Genomic DNA, 21,015 nt, shown 5'->3' with positions numbered 1-21,015 from the left:
TTGACAAAGGTGCTATATAGCACTAAAAGTGTTTTTTTAGAGTGATGCGTACAATCTTTCAGAAGACTTTGAAATAGGAAGTGACCAAATTATTACAAGCATCACGCTCAGCCAGATATAGGGGGAAGGAAGCTCTCGGATATTTAGTGCACAAGTCGTCTTCTGATGAACTCAGGCACTTTTTGAGGACACAATAAGTAAGTTACTAATTTTTATTTTTTTTTCTACACAGTGGCTACTTCTATTGTCATTCTAAAACAATACTTAGTGGTTACTGGTAAATGAAGCTCTGTAAATGATGACAAAATGTATTCCCAGGCACTGAACTTTGATGCAGAGATGGTTTTCTGGAGCTGTTTATTGTCACTCTTTCTTTGGCTCATAGGTTAGTAAAATGTAACTAGATAAAATGCTTATCAGGTATGACAGCTGGTTTAAGTTGTAAATAATCAATGTTTAGTCTTTTTGTAGTGAATTTTACACACATAGACACAAAAAGTCTTTAATTATCAGTTAATTTTTTTCTGCTCTTTGGCCATGCAGTTTTAAAAAATAAAGTAAAATGAGTCATTCCTCACACAAAGGAACTACAGCGTACTTCCAGTCATCTATGAGGAAGAAACTATTAGGTGAACTGAGATGAATTTAAACAAATGCTAAAACTAAAGTAAAACTGTTAGAACACTGATTCTTGAGAAGTGGGACAAAACAGGATGCAATATTGAAAAAATAAAACCTTGTACTTACAAATTACAAATTAAACTACATTTGTGTACCTTACATGTACTAAGCTACTGAGCTATGCTTTGATACAACCTCTCAACTTTTCTCTTTTTTATCAAAATGTCCTTTTTACCTCACCATCACTTGTTTTGCAATCAAGATGTTTTTAACATTTCAAAACATATTCTCATGTTAACAGACATGTGACCAACAATTCTTCAACAAATATTAAATATCATAATGAAATATCAAAATATTCATCTGACGGAGTTGACAGACCTGACACATCTGACAGTGGTGACGAAAACCTGAATTTGTTGTCAATTTAACTATCAAATACATTGAATCAATCAGTTGCTGTTTTAAAACAAATACAAACAGTGAGTATGTTATTGTTTATAGAGATTTTATTCAAGATTCACATTTAAGTATTTTGATATCATTGGAACACAAATTATCTTTTTTCTCTCATCTTTTGACCAGTATCTCTGCTGTGCATCTGTTATGGTAACAAGGTATCTTTTAAAAACAATTACATGAACAAATAAAACAATATCCATTTACATTGCATCTTATATCAATTTCACAAGGATCTTAATATTCACATTTAAACATCTTAAATGATCCAAAAATACATATATTATCAGAATACAAACAAACTGTATTATGTATAGATACGTTTTATCCAGTGTTCTATGTTCCCTCAGCCTTATGTTCCCTCAACCCTAACTCTGCTAGAAGTGATGACTATCAATCCACAAAAGCAATATATGCTGTCAGGTCACATATTAAGTGTCACGAATGCTCACACAAAAAGATCCATTTGCAGTTTTATTTTCAGAGTCCAAAAAACAATCCACAGGAGCCGAAACAAAGACAGCAACAGAATCTAATACTGACACAACTAAAGACAAAATGAACAGGGTATATATAGGGTGAGGCTAATGAGTCAATGATAAACAGCTGGCAGTAATGAACCAATAATGAGTGCAAAGGGTGATGGGAAACGCAGTCCAGAACACACAAACAATGACTCAAAGAGAGTGCCCTCTGGTGGCTAATCTGGAAACTCCAACAACTGACTGTGAAATTACCCTTCCTCTAAAGAGCGGCTTCCAGACGCTCCATAAAAAGTCAAGAACATTCAGGAGGGAGGTGGAACGGAGGTGGATCAGGGGGAGGGATGGCGGGCCAGGTCCATGTAATGGAAGAGGGATTAGAGACAGTAGCAGAGCAGAGTGCCAGGGCAGAGAGCCGACAGAGTAGTGGGCCAGGGTGGGGCTGGCAGAGCAGGCAGCAAAGGGGAGGCCGATAACCACCTCAACGGGACTAACACAACCAATAGACCTCCTAACGACACCATCATGACTGCAAAGAAAAGCACAAAGAGTTTAATAACAGCGTCAACGGCTGCAACAGGACGGACAGGTAACTCAGCTATGGTCTTGACCAAAACAGGGTAGTCAGACAGTTCAACAACAGTCTCTTTAGCCGTAACAGGGCAAACTGAGAGTTCAGGAGTGGGCATCACCGCCCAGAGAGGAGCTGAAGTGGACACCGCTGCCTCGGTAGGTTCTGCAGCAGAAGCCGCCACCTCGAGAGGAACTGGAGCGGGCTCTGAAGTGGTCTCGTAGACTTGAGTGGGCTCTGGTGTGGACTCGTAGATTGGAACAAGCTCTGGAATGAACTCAGACTTGAGCAGGCTCTGTAGCAGACTTGCAAACTGGAGTGAACTCGTAGACTGGATTGGGCTCTGCAGTGGATTCTGAAGGCTCCTGGACTGGAGTGAACACTCGAGTGAACTCTGATCTTTCCTGGATCAGAGCGGGCTCTGGAGTGGATTCTGAGAACTCCTCAATTGGAGTGGGCCCTGAAGTGAACTCTGACAACTCACAGACTGGAGTGGACTCTGGAGTGGATTCTGAGGACTCACGGTCTGGAGTGGACTCTGCAGTGGACTCTGACTGCTCCCGTGCACACAGAACAGCCCAGAGGCCAAAGGCAAAGACAGCCTTCTTGATTATGGCAGTAGCAGTGAAATTGGGCTCTGTGGCAACCTCTCAGAACACCAAGGTCGGGTCCTCCAGGACCACTAGACTCAGGACCACCAAAGTCAGGTCCTCCAGGACAACCGGACTAGAGACCAAAGCGGACTTTCCTGCCCACCTCCTTCTCGACCTTTGCTTGCGAGACTGAGTCAGTGAAGATTCACTATCAACTGGAGCAGGCTCAGGCATCTCCAGTGGCACTGCAATGGGCTCAGACCAACATGACATTACTAAATTGTGGTAACAGAGATAATCAATGAAATTCTAAAAGTCGAGAGTTTTGAGCCAAGTCATCTCCCAAGGAGGCAAGGGGTTGTCTAGGCAATCATTAAAAATTTTGCTGAGCTCAGAACTACAAAGTTCCTGTGCTACCGCCAAAGTCCAAGAAGTCTGTGCCAGACCTCCTACTCCCATCCCCTGTTGATGAAGAGCCGCCAACATTTGGAGCCGAGCCGAGCCTTCCGCTCCTTCTTTGAAGCCGAAGGAACAATTTGAAGGCCCATGGTCCACAAGCCTCAGTATTCTGTCACAAATGCTCACACAAAAAGATCCATTTGCAGTTTTATTTTCACTGTCCAAAAAACATAATCCACAGGAGCCAAAACAGGAAACAAAGACAGAAACAGAATCTAATGCTGTGTTTCATTTAGAAGGTTGCATCCTCCGGAGGTCGCATTTGTAGGCTGCATACGTCATCAAGCCTGGTTTATTTCAGTTAACTGAGCATTACATTCCAAAGTCATAAGCATATTACAACAATTTACGCTTAACTAAGAATAATGGTCAAATGTATAACTGTTAATATTCTAAAATAAGATCTTCTTTACGATGTATGCAGCCTACAAATGCAACCTCCAGAGTATGCAGCCTTCTGTTTGATAAACGGCCTAATACTGACCCAACTAAAGACAAAATGAACAAGGTATTTAAAGGGTGAGGCTAATGAGTCAATGATAAACAGCTGGCAATAATGAACCAATAATGAGTGCAAAGGGTGATGGAAAACGCAGTGCAGAACACACAAACAATGACTCAAAGAGTGTGCCCTCTAGTGGCTAAACTGGGCAATCCAACAACTGACTGTGACAATTTAGTATTTACAGTATACATTATTAAAAAAATTAAACACTATTTTATATTTAATGTAATTAAAAATGACTTGAAATCCACAAAAATATGATGACTTCACATTGAATGTCAACTCCGTCATTGGCCCATCACCACCGTCAGAAAATCTAATGGTGTTGACATCTAATGGTGTTGAGAAATTTGGCATTACTTTCACAAAACAAATGGAGTTCATATATTAGCCATTTTGTTTTCTCTGTTGATACTAGATGCTAATAGAACCTGCTTCAGGAAAATAAAATGATCTTCAAATAATTTCCCCAGAAATTGGAAGAGGGTGACATATCATGGTTGTGACACAGGAAACATTAAAATTAGGATTAACGATATTCTAAAACTATCAAATTTACCAGAGCCTGTCTGACACTGATGTACTCTGCAGAGGCGGAATGTGACAGCTGCCACTGATATTCCCTGATTTTATTACATTTTAATCAGTGTCTGATGATGTTGACAAAAAGTGGGGACATAATTTTGAAATCTTATGAAACACGCATATGTCATTGAAAAACAACCTTGCTTTGACATGAGATATCGTTAAGTGTTGCTTTTGATAAACACAAGCTCTTTTTCATCATTCAAAAACATTTTTATCCATTTTATAGCATATGAATGATTGAACCCTTCTCTGTGGACACACTGTTTTAGATGTAGTGAGAAGACAATAAGTGTCATAGATTTCATATAATAACGATACAATGGTAACACTTTAGAATAGGGAACACTTATTCACTATTAACTATGACTTTTCCCTCAATAAATTTCTAATTTGCTGCTTATTAATAGTTAGTAAGGTAGTTGTTAAGTTTAGGTATTGGGTAGGATTAGGGATGTAGAATAAGGTCATGCAGAATAAGGCATTAATATGTGCTTAATTACTACTAATAAAAGGCTAATATTGTAGTAATATGCATGCTAATAAGCAGCTAGTTAAGAGACCCTAAAATAAAGTGTTACCGATACAATTAATTTGAAGGGGATAATTGTGTTAAATGCATTATATTATTAATCCCTCATTACATTTATAATTGAAAATATTTTCATTTTTTAAACCTTAGAATTGCTGGACATGTTTTGTCCCATGTCTCAAGAATCAGTGAGAAAATGTTTCATTATGATGTACTGTCATTGGTATAACTGTCAGTCCTCTGTCCTGTGTGTCATGTGTTCCCGCCTCTTGTTTCCATATTTGGTCATGTTCCTGTCCTTGTTAAGTGTGATTATTACTTTATTCAGTTCAGGTGTGTCTAATTATCAGTAACTGTCATGTGTATTTAGTTCATGGCAGTTTTGTTAGATTTTGTCTGGTCTACTCGTTATTCCCGGTGTTCCTGTGTGTCTGCCCTGCCATGCCTTGTCTGTTTTGGATTCATTAAAGACTGTATTTTGAGTTATTCTCGTCTCCTCGTTCCTCCCTGCTGTGTGCACCATGACAATAACATTAAAATTGGCATTTGTAAGATTAGACAAAATTTTAATTGATCAATAAATTGTCAAGAAAAAATATAAAATAATTTTGATTAATTCTTCTTTCAGTGTCACCTGCTAATGCTGGGGAATGGAGTGCTAAAATGCCAGAATCAGTGGTGGGTTTGTCTGGATCATGTGTGCTGATTCCCTGTACATTCAGCTATCCAGCAAATGGAAAAACATACACAGAATTTGCAGGGATTTGGTACAAAGAAAATTCAATAGTATATCATACAGACACTTCAAAAATCATCGACTCATTCAAAGGTCGCACTAGCCTCATTGGTGATTTGCACAATAATGACTGTTCTTTGAAAATCAGCTCTCTGAGCAGCAGTGACGCTGGGTCATTCATGTTCCGGATTGAGATTAAACATCTGGACAAGTTCAGCTATGAGAAGAATAAAGTTTCTATAACAGTGAAAGGTAATTTTCAAATAAGCAATTTATTGTAAGCCCGTCATAACATTAGCTAGAATTTTCTGGAAAAAGAAAATCCTCTCCAGATCAAAATTACTGGAACGCAAGATGAGGGTAATGTTATCACTATGATTTGTTGTGTAATATCCAAATTAATGTTTCAATGAATATGTCAGGTATTAGAAATGGTGGAAAAACTGTTGCATCAACAATTTGTGTGTCTTCATCAGAAACACCAGAGAATCCTACCGTCTCTGTGGAAGAGGAAGTGACATCAGGGAAACCGGTGACTGCCACCTGTGCCGTGTCTCATTCCTGTCCATCAGACTTGCCTCGTGTCACCTGGAGCCACGCTGGCACACACTCGAGTCCATCACAGCCAAAAATCATGGTCAATGGAAGCTGACATCTTACAGCCTGACCTTCACTCCTTCTAGAGAAGACAATAATAAACATCTCAGCTGCTCTGCAGAGTTTAAAGGGAAGACAGTGACAGGCTACAAAACACTCACAGTTAAATGTAAGTCCGCTATGTGAGTTAAAAACAAATAAATGATTAGATGCTAATTCAGATCTTTACTTGTTAGCTGTTAATGGTTTTAAAGTCAAGTCAAGTCAAGTTGAGCTTTATTGTCATTCCGCTACATGCGGGGGCATACAGTGGAACGAAATGTCGTGCCCCACAGGACCACGGTGCTACATAAATACAGGCATACAACAATGAAGTAAAACAATATAAACCTATACACAACTATCCTACTGCTAGATTTTGACTATAAATATACCATATATAAAAAAATGTTTTACCTATACATAAACTAAAAAATACAAACTATACAAACTATACAAACTATACGAATACTTCAGATAAATACTGTACATGTGCGAAGAGAAACATTGTGAGTCAGCAGCTGGCTGGGGAATAGTGCAGGATGATTTGTAGTGCATGAGCATGTAAACATACATACAGTATATTACTGAGTCTTTTTGTAGGATTTGTATTAGTGCTGTCAATCGATTAAAAAATTTAATCGCGTTAATCACAGTCGTGGACTGTGATTAATCATGATTAATCACAAATGTAAAATACTAGGATTTACCTGGAAATGTGTTGAAAAAGAAATGCATGACAAACTAGTTCAAGGAAACAGAACCTTTCACACTTCCGCTAGGTATGAGACATAATCCTTATTATTCTTTTATCATTATTCTTTTTTTTTTTCAGCCATTATCAGCCTTTATACTGGCAATAAAACGTTCACCAAGCCGCATCGCTTCAATCCCAGTATACAATTACCCAACTATTATCAAAAGTATTTCTAAATAAATACAACAAAACATTTCTTGCGATGACGGGAAGTTGGGGTCAAACCTTATCAAACGATTAATCTGCGTTCAAAAAATATTAACGCGTTAAAATTTTTGGATTAATCGCATGCGTTAACGCGTTAATGTTGACACCCCTAATTTGTATACACACAGCAGTGTGTGTGAAAAGTGACTAGTGCGCATAGAGGAGGAGAGTGTGCTACTACAGGTGGTTTGTACAGGCCCACTCACCTGTGTGAGTGGGATTTAGGACTGTGATTTACAACCTTTTTGACTCTAAAGCCCCCATTGTCCAACACAATAGTCATATGCGGTATATTTCGGTTTTCAGACTTTTGAGTTTGAGAAAATAAACTATAAATGTCATTAAATTAATCAACCTCAATTCATTTTGTGATTCCAGATGTTCAAGAACTGTATATTTTTACCTCAATATAATACTATTTGTACATACTATTTTTTTAGTTTGTTTTTTAATTCTTTATTTTATGTTTAATTATTTTTATCTTAATATAGCTATTATATAGCTATTATATTGTAATGTATAATGTATTAATTTAGATAATTTCAAGTGGTCCTGCGGTCAAACTGAGAGTTTGCAGAGGCCCTCTAGTTGAAAACCACCGTCTTAGAATACTAACTTAAAGCTGCAGTCCGTAACTTGTTTTGGTTAAAAATGATCCGAAATCAATATTTGAGCAAGTACATAATCAGCCAGTGTTCAAAACTATCGCCTTACTTTAGTCCGATTCACAACGGTTAGCTTATAATAACGTTTTCTAATTTGAGTGGTACGGGTAGGTTTTCGTGGGAAATTTGAGCATGCTGCGGCGTCATTACGTCACGTCTGTAAACATAAAGAAGTTGTCACGGCTACTAGGCTATCTCATTTGAGGATCCTGCAGGTGGCGGATCGTTTATAGCCTTTTCTCACAGCAGCTAGAATAATTAAATGTATCATTTTGATGGTGGATTGTAATCCAGAAAAGATTGTGTTTATGAAACACATGTGAATGAAATTAAGTTATATTCCAGTTTTAAATGTTCTTCTGATTACAGATAGCCTGGGATTATACAATATTTGTATTTTAAAGAAAACCAGTTCGAAGGGAGCATAATTTGCTTCATAGGTTAAAAGAATTTCTCAATATGAAATTCGAATGGCATGACAATTAGATTAGACTGTACATAAATTGAAATCTACACGTTAATACACAATATACTCATAGTCACGCAATGCTGATGTTGTTAACATTAATAATTTGAGATTATACTACGGGGCCGTTGAATGCTTGAATCTGATTGGCTGACGAACGTTCTAAGGTGTGCAATTATTTTCAGGGAAACGCACGGCGAACGTAGTTCCAGGCAGCTCTTGACCGCATTATGACCATATCACTTCGCCAAATGATTTTTGTTAGTTCAAAGGTCTTACAACAGCAAAATAACCAAGACCCACAAGGACACTGGCAAAATAAATAAATATAGTAAACAATATGATAAAAACGACAGATCATGTCCATGTTTTTGCCACAAAATTGCGCTTTATTATGTACAGAAAGCACATACTCTATCTCTCCCGCTCTCTCTACTTCACAGACTGCACATACATAACAGTTACAGTTTGCACACACTAGCATACATCGTGCTAATGTTGTTAGCGCTACTCTGACGATTTTATCAGTAAACAACTTAAAAACTACATGACTTCTCACAAGCGAGGTAACAACAACGGCGCGGTTCGTGAACAAAAGGAACTAAGTTTCACTATAACTAGAGACATTGCTGCCGATCACTATTGAGGTAATCTCTCTCTCTCTCTCTCTCTCTCTCATAACTTAGTTATTAACTGTATTACTGCATTAATCTGTTATCAACGGCTCAAGCCTCCGTTACTAGGTTTAAAATGGCGTTTTGGAATTAGCAACGGAGGCATTGGATGAGATGCGAAAGAAATAATCCTACTCACAATAGCGATTTAAGTAGAAATACCGGACGAATACCTTGAAATATATCATCTGATCGATGTCTTGAGGTGTGGCAACCGTAGTATAAGCAGAATAATTGACTTTGGTCCATTGAATTATTATAAAAATAATGCACACCCTAATTTTTCTAATAATCCAACGGCCCGTCGTCAATTATTCCTTACATAAAGTATAACAATAATGATAAATTGCACGGTTTGATGTAATATGAGCTAACCAATCCTTAGATTTAATCACCATTATAGCGCGATTTATTGTAATGCTTTTTTCCTCAGTTGGTCAGAACAAACATGGCAGACTTGTTACGTACTTGTTCAGATGACAATATACGCTGAAAATTCTTATTTGGGTCATATATTCCAAGATGTAGGCTAGAATCTGTGATTGCGAAGTACAGTAAACATCCACACCGGTGCGTGACTGACTGCCACACATTTACCTCAAATATTCACATCCCACACAATGAAGATAATTCCGCAAGCAGCTGCAATTCCAGGTTTTCAAACAGAGATGGCGACAAAGAGGCAAAACTTTTAAGTTGGTTTGAATTAAAGCATCTATTAAATGGACTGAATGTATGACAGAGAGTTAGACTGATCAGACCATTGACATAGCATTTTATCAAAATTTTGTCTCATTCAGATCCTCCATATAATGTAAACGTGATCGCTAAAGCCTCAGTGAAGGAGAATGACTCTGTGGAACTGTCCTGCTCCAGTAAAAGCAATCCTCCTGCAAACAGCTACCAGTGGTTCAGCTCAGATGGGACGATGTTAGGAAAAAAATATACTTACAAACTGGAGAGAGTGTCTCAACATACTGAGGCCATATCCTGTACAGCCATTAACACAGTGGGAAAAAACAGTTCTGGTCCACAGAAAATTAACGTGCTGTGTAAGTACCAAGTATTATGTGTCAGTCAGTGTGACTAAACCTTTATTGATTGGAGAAAGCATTTTTTTAACATGGAAAAAAAATATACACACCTTTAAATTTAAAGAAAAGTTAACATTATTCAAGTCAGCAGTTCTGAGTTATTGTGAGAAAATTACAATGGTTAATAATGGTTAATCCGTAAACGTTAAAATACTCAATGTTTTAGTGGTTTTAACACCCACTGGACCCGACAAGTGCACAGGAAGTGGTAGAAAGAACTGAAAAATAAAACTTACTCAAATGTGACCCTGGTCTTAAGTGTCAATTTTTCGAAATTGAGATTTATAAAGCATCTGTATAAATAACAAGCTGAATAAATAAGCTTTCCATTTATGTATGGTTTGTTAGGATAGGGCAATATTTGGCCGAGATACAACTATTTGAAAATTTGGAATCTGAGGGTGCAAAAAAATCGAAATATTGAGAAAATTGCCTTTAAAGTTGTCCAAACTAAGTTATTAGCAATGCATATTACTAATCAAAAATGAAATTTTTATACATTTACGGTAAGAAATTTACAAAATATCTTCATGGAACATGATTGTCACGGTTGTGTCTTCCAAGAAGTGCGAGGAGACGAAGGAGCGAAACTTAAATACTTTAATGATGAATACTCGTTCAGGAATAACAGAAATCACATTGAATCACGATATTTCACTTCAACTAAACACTACATAACTTTAACATTAACTAACATCAAGACTCGACAGAGGGGAACACCAAACTGAAGGCTTATAAAGGGAACAGGAACAAAAGAGCAAACAACATAATCAAAATCAGGTGGGGACAATCAAACGATAATGAACTAATGAAGGCGGGAACCAAACCAAATAAGGGAAACGAGGACTAAGACAGGCAGACATGTAACAGTATCTCCCCCTCCTGGTAGGCGCGTCCCGCGCCGTAACAGTTCCAACCGGGAGGGGGGGTGGGCGCCCTGGATGTCGCAGCAGGAACCAAACCAAATAAGGGAAACGAGGACTAAGACAGGCAGACATGTAACAATGATCTTTATTTAATATCCTAATGATTTTTGGCATAAAAGAAAAATGGATAATTTTCACCCATACAATGTATTTTTGGCTATTTCTACAAATATACCCGACTTAAGACTGGTTTTGTGGTCCAGGGTCACAAGTATGTTTTAAGGTATGCTATTTTATTGTGTGACTTGTCTACTGAGCAACGAAAAAAAAGTTTGCAGTTCTGGATGTTCTCAAAGTTTTTCGACTGAACGGGGCAGTGAGGAAAAACGACCTTCCTTTTGCCTGCTGAAACAAAGTGAGGTGAACGGCTAAAAGATCCATTTTTTTCCAATCTTTAAACTTCATATTCTGCTTTTAAGTCCTCCAAAAATTGCTCCATTCACTTCCGTTGTAGGTGCCTTGACCTTTAAAAAGTAAACCTGGAATATTTCTTTAAGGTGTGTTTATAGCAGCATTTTAATCACTGAAAAGTTGCTACATTCATAAAAAATTAAGGTTCTTTATTGGCATCCATAGTTCTATGAAGAACCTTTAACATCATTGAATGTTTGTCATTTTATCAACATTTTGTCTCAATCAGATCCTCCATATAATGTAAACGTGATCACTAAACCCTCAGTGAAGGAGAATGACTCTGTGGAACTGACCTGCTCCAGTAACAGCAATCCTCCTGCAAACAGCTACCAGTGGTTCAGCTCAGATGGGACGATGTTAGCAAAGAGCCCCACTTACAAACTGGAGAGAGTGTCTCGACATACTGAGGCCATATCCTGTACAGCCATTAACACAGAGGGAAAAAACAGTTCTGCTCCACGGAAACTTAATATATTGTGTACGTATGAGTGAAAGGCCTCGGTTCAACAGTTTAAACTGGTATTTTTAGTGAAAGAAGATCATTGTTTATAATGTATGATAGCTAATACTCTATCTATCTATCTATCTATCTATCTAGATCCTCCTGAGATTAAAAGTGAATCTTCTTGCCAGTCTAAGATTTTGACGGTGTGTGTCTGTATTGTGGACTCCAACCCTCCCAGCGAAGTCAAGTGGTTTAGTCCAGATTCCTCAAAAGCCTTCTCCAGCACCAGCATTAAACAAAATGAGTCTCTTACCATATTCACCTTACAGGGTTGGCTGGGTTTCCCGGAGACTATCCAGTGCTTTGCCAATAACAGTCTGGGAAACTCCTCCATAACTTTGGAAGCTCCTCAAAATGGTGAGACTTCATCTTTAAAAACACTCTATCATTGTTTTATTGCATAATAATAATCACAATAATTATCGCATATAATTAATTTAAATATTTGTTTCTTTTCACAGGCATAATAACATACATTGCTGTTGCATCAGCTGTTGTAGTTGTTTTAGCCTGCATTTTAGTGTATGTTGTGATCAGACGCTGGTAAGGATCTCTCATCCCTCATTCACTGACTCACTCAATCAGTTGGTCTTGTTATTCCATCTGTCTTGTTACTCCTTTGTTTCCTGGCAACTTTAAAATCCCTCTTTTTTTTCAGTGGGAACAGAGCTGCACTACTACGTGTAATGAAGAATGAGCAGAATGAAATGAAGACAACCCAAAACAAGTCTGATTTAGAAAAGTATATATAAAGTATAAACTTATATACACTACAAGTCAAAATTGTTGAATCATTAATATTTTTATTACTTTATTTTATTTTTTAACAAACATTCAAAAGTTTGGGGTAACAACCTTTTCTTTAAAAAAATTAATACTTTTCTTTTTTTTCAGCACAGATGCACTAAATTGTTTAGACATGACATATTCCAAATGTTACAAAAGATTTCAAATAAATGTTATTATTTTAAACTGTCTATTCATAAAAGAATCCGGAAGAAAAATGTATTACGGTTTCCACAAATAGTAGCATAACTATTTTCAACATTGATAATAATAAGAAATGTTTCTGGAGCAGCGAATGAGCATATCAAATTGATTTTTGAAAGATCGTGTCACACTAAGACTGGAGTAATGATGCTGAAAATTCAGATTTGCATCACAGAAATAAATCACATTTTAAAATATATTAAAGAAGAAAATATTTACCTTAAATTGTAATAATATTTTAGAATATTACTGCTTTTACTGTATTGTTTTGCTTTGGTGAGCAGAAAAGGCTCATATTATAAAACAGGACATCTTAATAATTCCAAACTTTTGACTGTAGTGTATAATATAATGTTTGTTACATAACTATATATCAGAACTTTTACTAATGATTTGTATCTATCAATTTATGAAAAGCAGTAAAGAAGAGAAAGGCAGTGATGGGGATATTTACACAAATTGCCCGAAAGGACGTGTTTATGACAAATGGGGGGTGAGTACGACTTTGCATCAGTGCAAACCTTTTACTCTTTCACAACTATTAGTAATGCAGTAATAAAGTCTATTTATGAGCAGCGCAGCAGTTCTTTAGACATTTATTGACAAGTTCTTGGAGGTATTTATTTTCGTGTGAGCTTAACCCATAAGAACCCAGACCAATTTCTCCTTATTGGAAAATTATGGGGCATATAAAACAGACCAAATGGACCACTTATAACATGTTTCTGCAGTTGTTTTTGAAATACAACCCCTCCCTGTGAAAGATCTGTAATGTTACATATATATGACATTGGTCGTTTATTTCTCAATTTAAAAAAAAATATATATTTTATAATTTTTTTTCTAAATAATTTTTTTTCTGTTTATTTGCTTTTCCACAACATAATGCAAAATGATTACTTTTCTGGGAAGATAAAACAAAAACCTTTTTCATAAGTTATATAGTTTTTGCATTTTATTTGCTTTGCCACAACATATTTCAAAACCACATAACTGTGACCATTAAATTTTACAACAACTCTTTTGTAACATATCAAAATTCTACCTTTTCAGGTATATGGTTTAACCAGAAATATTTTTTTAGATTTTTAGATTCTTTTTTTTTTTTTCACAACTCGAAAATATGCAAACTGAATAAAAATAAATAACTACCTCACACTGGAGGTCAACATGTTCAACATGCACGTAGATTTGTTAAAATATGAAAAAAAAATTGCAGCAGAATATATATGACACTAAAATAATTGAATCAGCTAAATTAATTGAGCAGCTCGTTACCATTTTTCTTAATCTGACAAATACGTCACATCAAAATGACTAAAATATACAAAATAACCTACTTTTATAAGGTTAATAGCCCGATGTGACATATGTGTCAGCACAATATCTTTGTAACTTGTTTTATATCAGTTTGCTTAAGAAATGTATTCAAATCAGGTTAAGAGTAATCTAGGATATGTTTTTAAAACAAGCATACCTTTTGTAACAAAAACAAGCGTTTTTAAAAATTGCTGACACTGTAACGTGCTAACCAGACAGGACACCATTTTTTAAATGTTGCCAAAAAATGCACACATTGTCACATGACTGAACCTGGGTTTTCATTATATGTCAATTAGGAACTTTCTGAGTTGAAAGTGAGGGATAATGCTTTAAAGGGGTGGTTTACTGTTTTTTTTCTAGGCTTGATTGTGTTTATGGGGTGCAGTCTAACATGTGTTCATGCTTTGTTTTTTTAAAAATAATTTACCTTTATTCCACACTGCTCTGTCCCTTCTCTGACAAACGCCTCGATTATTTCCGGTTTTATGAAGCCCCTCCCTCAGAAATACGTGATGGGCTTTGATTGGTTAGCTGGCTCAGTGTTTTGTGATTCACTAAACCGCCGAGCGTGTGTCTAAATGTCCCGCCCCTCAGCTCAGCGGGATGTGCTCCGGTTGTGTTGTAAACAATGGCTTTGTCTATATTGCTGATCAGTTTGAGCCCGATTGAGACGCAGACAATATTAGTGAAGAGGATCGCGCAGAACCTGTGCAAGCACGGCTCTTAATGGTATGTTTGTTTGATTGTCTCATACTTTTAGATACGCTGTTATTATGCTACTGCTTATGTTAGCTTTTAATATACTGTTTTATTCTGATTAAAGCTTTAATACAGTACCGCAACCACACACGCATCCATGTATAACGCTTCTCATTGCTATGTGAAAATGTATAATTGGAACAGTTTGTTGGAGCTGATCTGACAATCTGAATGAGAGAGAGAGAGAGAGAGAGAGAGATGCAGAGCAGGGTGACGCGATGGAGGAACAGTATTAAGAACGGCTGTTTTAGAACATTAATTTTGAAACTTGTGAATCCATTAAAATCGTTAGAAGACGGAATTGCGATTCATATATGAATAGATTTTTACGTGCACCCCTAGTTTTCTCTTCCTCTTCTCTAAAGCAGCGTAGCATGGCCTCGCCCCCTTCCTTACATGTTCCCGAGGGCGGGGTTTATCTGGGTCAGTGATCTAACAGACCCGGGAAGTAGTCCCTTACCAGCCGTTTTTGTAGGCATTAAACTTCCAGAATTTTAAAAGACGATATCTCTGTTTGCATTGAACTTTCAGCGCTGCAACTTTGCAGATATTGTTTATGCTCAAACAGCAACATTACACAATAACTAACGTTAAAAAAGTTAAATTGCAATAAACCACCCCTTTAAAAAGACCTTTCCAGATAACCACCAGTGTTTGTGACACACGCGTCACCATTGGTTCTTATGGGTTTTAATGTGTTGTTTGTGTTACGTAAAAAAAATAAAAATAATTACTTGATGGAACCTGGTTGCACTTTATTTAAAGGGGTGGTTGATAGTGTGTAATGTTGCTGTTTGAGCATAAACAATATCTGCAAAGTTACAATGCTGAAAGTTCAATGCAAACGGAGATATTGTCTTTTAAAATTATGGCAGTTTAACGCCTACAAAAATGGCTCGTAGGGACTACAACGAGCTACTTCCTGGGTTGGTGACATCACAAACCCTGAAATTTACATAAACCCCGCTCACGGGAACATGCAACAAAGGTACAAATAGTTGTACAAAAATGCTACAATGCAATCATGTATTCTGCTGTATTACAGCTTTTGTGATGAAGGGTCAGAAACGTCTGGATCCATTTGCGATAAAACTTTAATGGTGCAAGATGGGCAGGGTCAAAACAACAGCGTAGAGAATCACAAAACACAATCCAAAATCAGTAACAGATACCAGGCTATGGTCGGGGCAGGCAGCAGAGAATCAAAGACGGAGAAGCAAGCTCAAAGGTCCAAAGGCAACAGGCAGGCAATCAGAGAAAAGTAAACAGTCCTAGGTCAATACACGGGGAATCAAAGAATCAGAAGAAACGCTCAGAAATTGTGGCCGGGGCTAACAATACTTTGCAATGGTTGATGAGAAGAGCACAGCTTAAATAGGGAATTGAAATGACAAACACCTGGGGTAGGTAATCAGGCCAAGGCACGGGGCATGTGGGTAATGTGGTCCATAATGGTATTAGTACTCTGGTGAGGGTGCCCTCCGGTGGCGATCGGAGAGAGCCACAGAGGTGTGGTTTGTGACAGCTTTAATCAGGATAAAACCGTATATTAAAAGCTTACATAAACAGTAGCATTTACAAATAATAGTGTATCTAAAAGTATGAAACGTACTGTAAGAGCCGTGCTTGCACAGATTCTGCATGATCCTCTTCACTAATATTCTCTAGGTCTCAATCGGGCTCAAATTGATAAGCAATATTGACAACGCCATTGTTTATAATTCAACCGGATCACATGCCACTAAGGTGAGGGATGCAACGTTTCTGCACGTGCACTAGAGGCGGTTTAGCCAATCACAACACACTGGACCAGTCCATTGCATATTTCTGAGGGAGGGGCTTCATAAAACCAGGAAATCATCAGAACGTACAACGGAGAAGGGACATAGTGGTATAGAATAAATGTAAATTATCTGAAAAATAATGTATTTTTTTTTGTTGTTGTTTTTTTTTTTAAACAAAGCATTAACACGTTAGACTGCTCCCCATAAACACAATCAAGCCTAGAAAAAAAAAAAAAAAACAGTCAACCACCCCTTTAACAGAACATGTGCTTTCCTGTAATGTACTTGCCTAATAAAATAAGGATAACTACATGGGTTAGGTTTAGGGTCAGGGTTAGTATTTAGCAGGGGTGTGGACTCGAGTCACATGACTTGAGACTTGACTCGGACTCGAGTCCCAAATTTGATGACTTGCGACTCGACTCGACATAATTAAAGAAGTTGAGAACTTTAGACTCGACCAGAGGTGTAAAATACTTGAGTAATTTTACTTGATTACTGTACTTAAGTATTATTTTGGGGATTTGTACTTTATTCAAGTACAATTTAAACTTACTACTTGTACTTTTACTTGACTACATTTCTGAAGAAAAAACTGTACTTTTTACTCCTTACAATTGTATTTCATCTTGAAATAAAGCGTGCCTGATGTGAGAACCAATGATCATTGTTTTCATGCATCAAGCACACACATATCTACTTCAGTTATGACTTTCATCAGGTAAATGTCTGGCTTCAAAAGTTCACCATCAAATCTGAGGTAGCATGTTGAGCTAGCAAAGTTGCATTTTCCCAAAAATAGTTTATTCATTATTCGTTCTGTTTTGATAAAGCCATTAGCTGTAAATGTAAACCTGCTTATTTTTAAAGATATAAAGTTTGGTGCAACAGAATTATTAGATAAACATTGATTTAATCTAGATTTAAAATGAATCATTTCAAACAATTTAGCTATAATTTGAAGGGAAAAAAAGCGGCAATAGGCCTAATGATCATTTAAAACATAATTTGAAGAAATGTTTCTTTCACAAAATGAGCATTGTGTATATATAACTATAAAATATACTACATTTTTCTCCCTCTTCGCCAGGCACCCATTCCACTTTTATTTCTTTTGGGATAAATAGGCTAACTGAATTCACGTGTTGTAAATCATTCTGTAGCCTATATAGCGCACATAGCCCCTAAATTTAGCGATCAATTATGCATATTATAAACTTAACATTAACGTACAACATTTTGTCTTTGTTACTGTTAGTTATAAAGGATGGTAGCACATCATTTCTGAATGACTGTCTTCATGAGTTTGTCCGCATCCGTATTGCATGTTTCCTCTCACTTGTAAAGTATGGTAGCAGTTGTTTCTTCTAGTTGTTTCAAAGCAGTTCTTTCTGCGTTTCCACTCTCGTTTTTAAATCTATTTCATTGATGTTCCAAATAATGGCTCATTGTCTTAGATATAACCATAGAAGCATATATTCTTCTTATGCACACATGCAAAGTATTGCAGCTGTTATTTCTATGAAATTCTGTTGTCTTTGCTATTTTGTTACTAATGAAATAGCTTTTTCACTGCTTGTATTTTTGCACAATCCCTAAATTTAACTTGAATAGTTTTACTAAGGGCACTCATCTCACATGAAATTAAACTAGCCTATGTAAAACATATTCTACCCGACATCCTGATATAAATTACTCTAAATTTGATGTGGTAATTAATACTGAGACACTAATTTGGGCAAAGAGCACTAATGACTTGTTTAAGACTTGGAGCTAAAAGTTGAGGACTTGCAACTTGACTTGGACTTGCCTATCTTGACTCAGGACTTGACTTGGGACTTGCCTATCTTGACTCAAGACTTGACTCGGGACTTGTCTGTCTTGACTCGGGACTTGACTCGAGACTCGAATGCAAAGACTTGAGACTTACTTGTGACTTGCAAAACAATGACTTGGTCCCATCTCTGGTATTCAGTTAATACCCAGTTATTGTAATTACTATAACAAGTACTTAGTATGTACATGCGGAACAGGACAGGGAAAAAAAAGTCATTTGCACATCAGCTAGCTGTTAAAACTGATAAAAACACACTGAAGACTCATGCATGCAGATACCTGTGCAAAACTATGACTATAAACAACACTGCATGTGCCTACAGTATGTGCCTTAACATTTACAATGTAAAAAAAAAGATTGTTTAATCGACAAAATCTACTTTGAGATGTCTTTAACATATTTTGCTTTTTTAATTAGTGTGATGTGAGACCATTCTCATCTGACCGCGCCTTGGAAGATGAAGCAGTCTACGCTAACATGTGAAGATAAGAACACGTCGTCCTACTAGAAATGACACATACAGAGAAAGACCAAAGAGGCAAACTAAATTTTGTTGATTTTTGTAGATCTAATATGTACAGAAAATGTTCAGAGCCAAAAAGATCTTGCAACTGAGAAAAACATACTGTGTGTGAATCTAATACTTTCAAAGTTTTAATATATAAAGAATTTATTTAAAAAGACAAAATGTATTTAAATTTATATTTAGTCATTTAGCAGACACATAATCCAAAGCGATTTACAAATGAGGACAATAGAAGCAATCAAGATCAACAAAAGAGCATCAACAATATGTAGAGTGCTATTGAGTTTAAATGTCATTCCAAGTAATCAAATAGAAAAATATATACAGTAAGTATTACAGTAGTAAAATGTATTGTAGATATGATGTTAATGACTAAAATAGCACAATAATAACTGCATTAATATTGTGGAGTGTCTATTTACATTAAGTGCAAATAGCCTGCCTTGATGGCAAAGGCTATTTACACTAACTCCGCCCACCAACGTGTGATTGCGATAGTCAACACTGCAAAAAGACTCTTGTTCAACACCCGTTTAGTGGTGTAGATGGTAAGGCGCGTGCTTTTTGAATGAATTTTTTAAGTGGCATCCATTAAATAGCCTAATTTGAATTAAAACTATAATTTACACTCAATATGTTATTATTGCGTACTGTTTTATAATGTACTACAATACTGAGGTGCAGATAATTGCCACTATTTGCAATAAGTAGTATAAATAGCAGAAAATCTTGCTATTTTAACATACTGTAAATAGAATCTATAGCTATTTACTCTTAGTGCAAATAGCCGCTGCCTTAATATTGCATCAAAACATAGCTTACCCAAAAATGAAAATTAGGGGAACTCTCTCAGGCCATCCATGATGTAGATGAGTTTGTGTATTCATCAGAACAGATGTGGAGAAATTTAACATTACTAACATTACCAATGGATCCTCTGCAGTGAATGGGTGCCGTGAGAATGAGAGTCCAAACAGCTGATAAAAACATCACAATAATTCACAAGTAATTCACACAACTCCAAGAATGTAACAATGTAGTTTTTGGGTGAACTATTCCTTGAATGTATATTCATGTTATGTGGTATTGGTTAGCTTGGGTGTGGGGAAAAACACAGTGTTTAACCAATACCCCTTGGGATGCAATCTGCAACACGCTTTAGATTTTTAAAGACTTGCTGTTATGTTCAATTCTATGCAGTCTTCTATGCAATAATTCTATGTAATCTTGTATGCAATTATAAGGCAGTTACCATTGTATACTGGGCACTAGAATGCTTGTGAAATGAGTTTAACAGCAGTTAGCTCACATGCTATCATGTTCCTCAATTCTACACCAGCTGGCACAGATTGTCGTGAAGTTCCTAATGAAGATTTCTGTTTTCAAATAAATAAGAGGTTTTATTTCCTATTCTTCTTATAAGTGAAAAACTTGCCATCTTAACTAGCACGATCACATTGTGTTATGGTTTTTAACTGTCATTATCCACTGATAACACAATAAAGTCACAGTAACTTATTTCCATTGTGGTCCTTGCTTTAAAAAGAGAGAAGAAAATCCTAGTAAAAAAATCCGCTCACTCCCATAAAATAACAAATAGATCAACAATTCCTTGTACATTTTAAGACATCCTATCTAAAAACAGTCTCTTAACCCTTATTCTGAAACCCTCACAATTTGTTAATAACTTAATATCTAACGGCAGCATATTCCATTCCCAGAGCTGGGTAGATTACTTACAAATCCATTACTGATTCCAGATTACATGACAAACATTGTAGTCAGTAACGTAATCCGTTACATTACACAGTTTAGGTAATATAATCAGATTACTTTTAGATTACTTTTGATTTAACTCGTTTATCACATTGATTTATATAGCATTATCTTGTACCATAAGTATGTAAAA

General features: G+C 36.5%; 2 protein-coding genes across 2 annotated transcripts; both read left to right on the top strand.

The window, feature by feature from the left end:
- The first annotated feature begins 159 nt into the window (after positions 1–159).
- Positions 160–9,934, top strand: LOC131554086 (sialoadhesin-like). The gene is made up of 5 exons (XM_058799164.1): positions 160–197; positions 319–385; positions 5,436–5,795; positions 6,020–6,309; positions 9,749–9,934. The coding sequence occupies exons 2-4, from the start codon at positions 340–342 to the stop codon at positions 6,193–6,195; spliced, it is 582 nt and encodes a 193-aa protein (XP_058655147.1). The 5' UTR covers positions 160–197; positions 319–339; the 3' UTR covers positions 6,196–6,309; positions 9,749–9,934.
- Positions 9,684–20,624, top strand: LOC131554226 (B-cell receptor CD22-like). The gene is made up of 8 exons (XM_058799425.1): positions 9,684–9,693; positions 9,749–10,000; positions 11,609–11,860; positions 11,981–12,244; positions 12,349–12,430; positions 12,546–12,629; positions 13,295–13,370; positions 18,998–20,624. Exons 1-8 carry the CDS (start codon positions 9,684–9,686, stop codon positions 19,061–19,063), a joined length of 1,086 nt encoding a protein of 361 aa, XP_058655408.1. The 3' UTR covers positions 19,064–20,624.
- The last annotated feature ends 391 nt before the right edge of the window (positions 20,625–21,015 follow it).

The sequence above is a fragment of the Onychostoma macrolepis genome, chromosome 15 (assembly GCF_012432095.1).
Source record: "Onychostoma macrolepis isolate SWU-2019 chromosome 15, ASM1243209v1, whole genome shotgun sequence".
NCBI lineage: Eukaryota > Metazoa > Chordata > Actinopteri > Cypriniformes > Cyprinidae > Onychostoma > Onychostoma macrolepis.
This window is presented reverse-complemented; position numbering and strand designations above follow the sequence as displayed.

Coding starts and splice junctions, on each gene's coding strand:
- LOC131554086 (XM_058799164.1), top strand. CDS start 340: ATGGTTTTCTGGAGCTGTTTATTGTCACTCTTTCTTTGGCTCATAG. Junction 386..5,435: donor ACTCTTTCTTTGGCTCATAG/GTTAGTAAAATG, acceptor TTCTTCTTTCAG/TGTCACCTGCTAATGCTGGG. Junction 5,796..6,019: donor AGTTTCTATAACAGTGAAAG/GTAATTTTCAAA, acceptor TGTCTTCATCAG/AAACACCAGAGAATCCTACC.
- LOC131554226 (XM_058799425.1), top strand. Junction 10,001..11,608: donor ACAGAAAATTAACGTGCTGT/GTAAGTACCAAG, acceptor TGTCTCAATCAG/ATCCTCCATATAATGTAAAC. Junction 12,245..12,348: donor TTTGGAAGCTCCTCAAAATG/GTGAGACTTCAT, acceptor TTCTTTTCACAG/GCATAATAACATACATTGCT.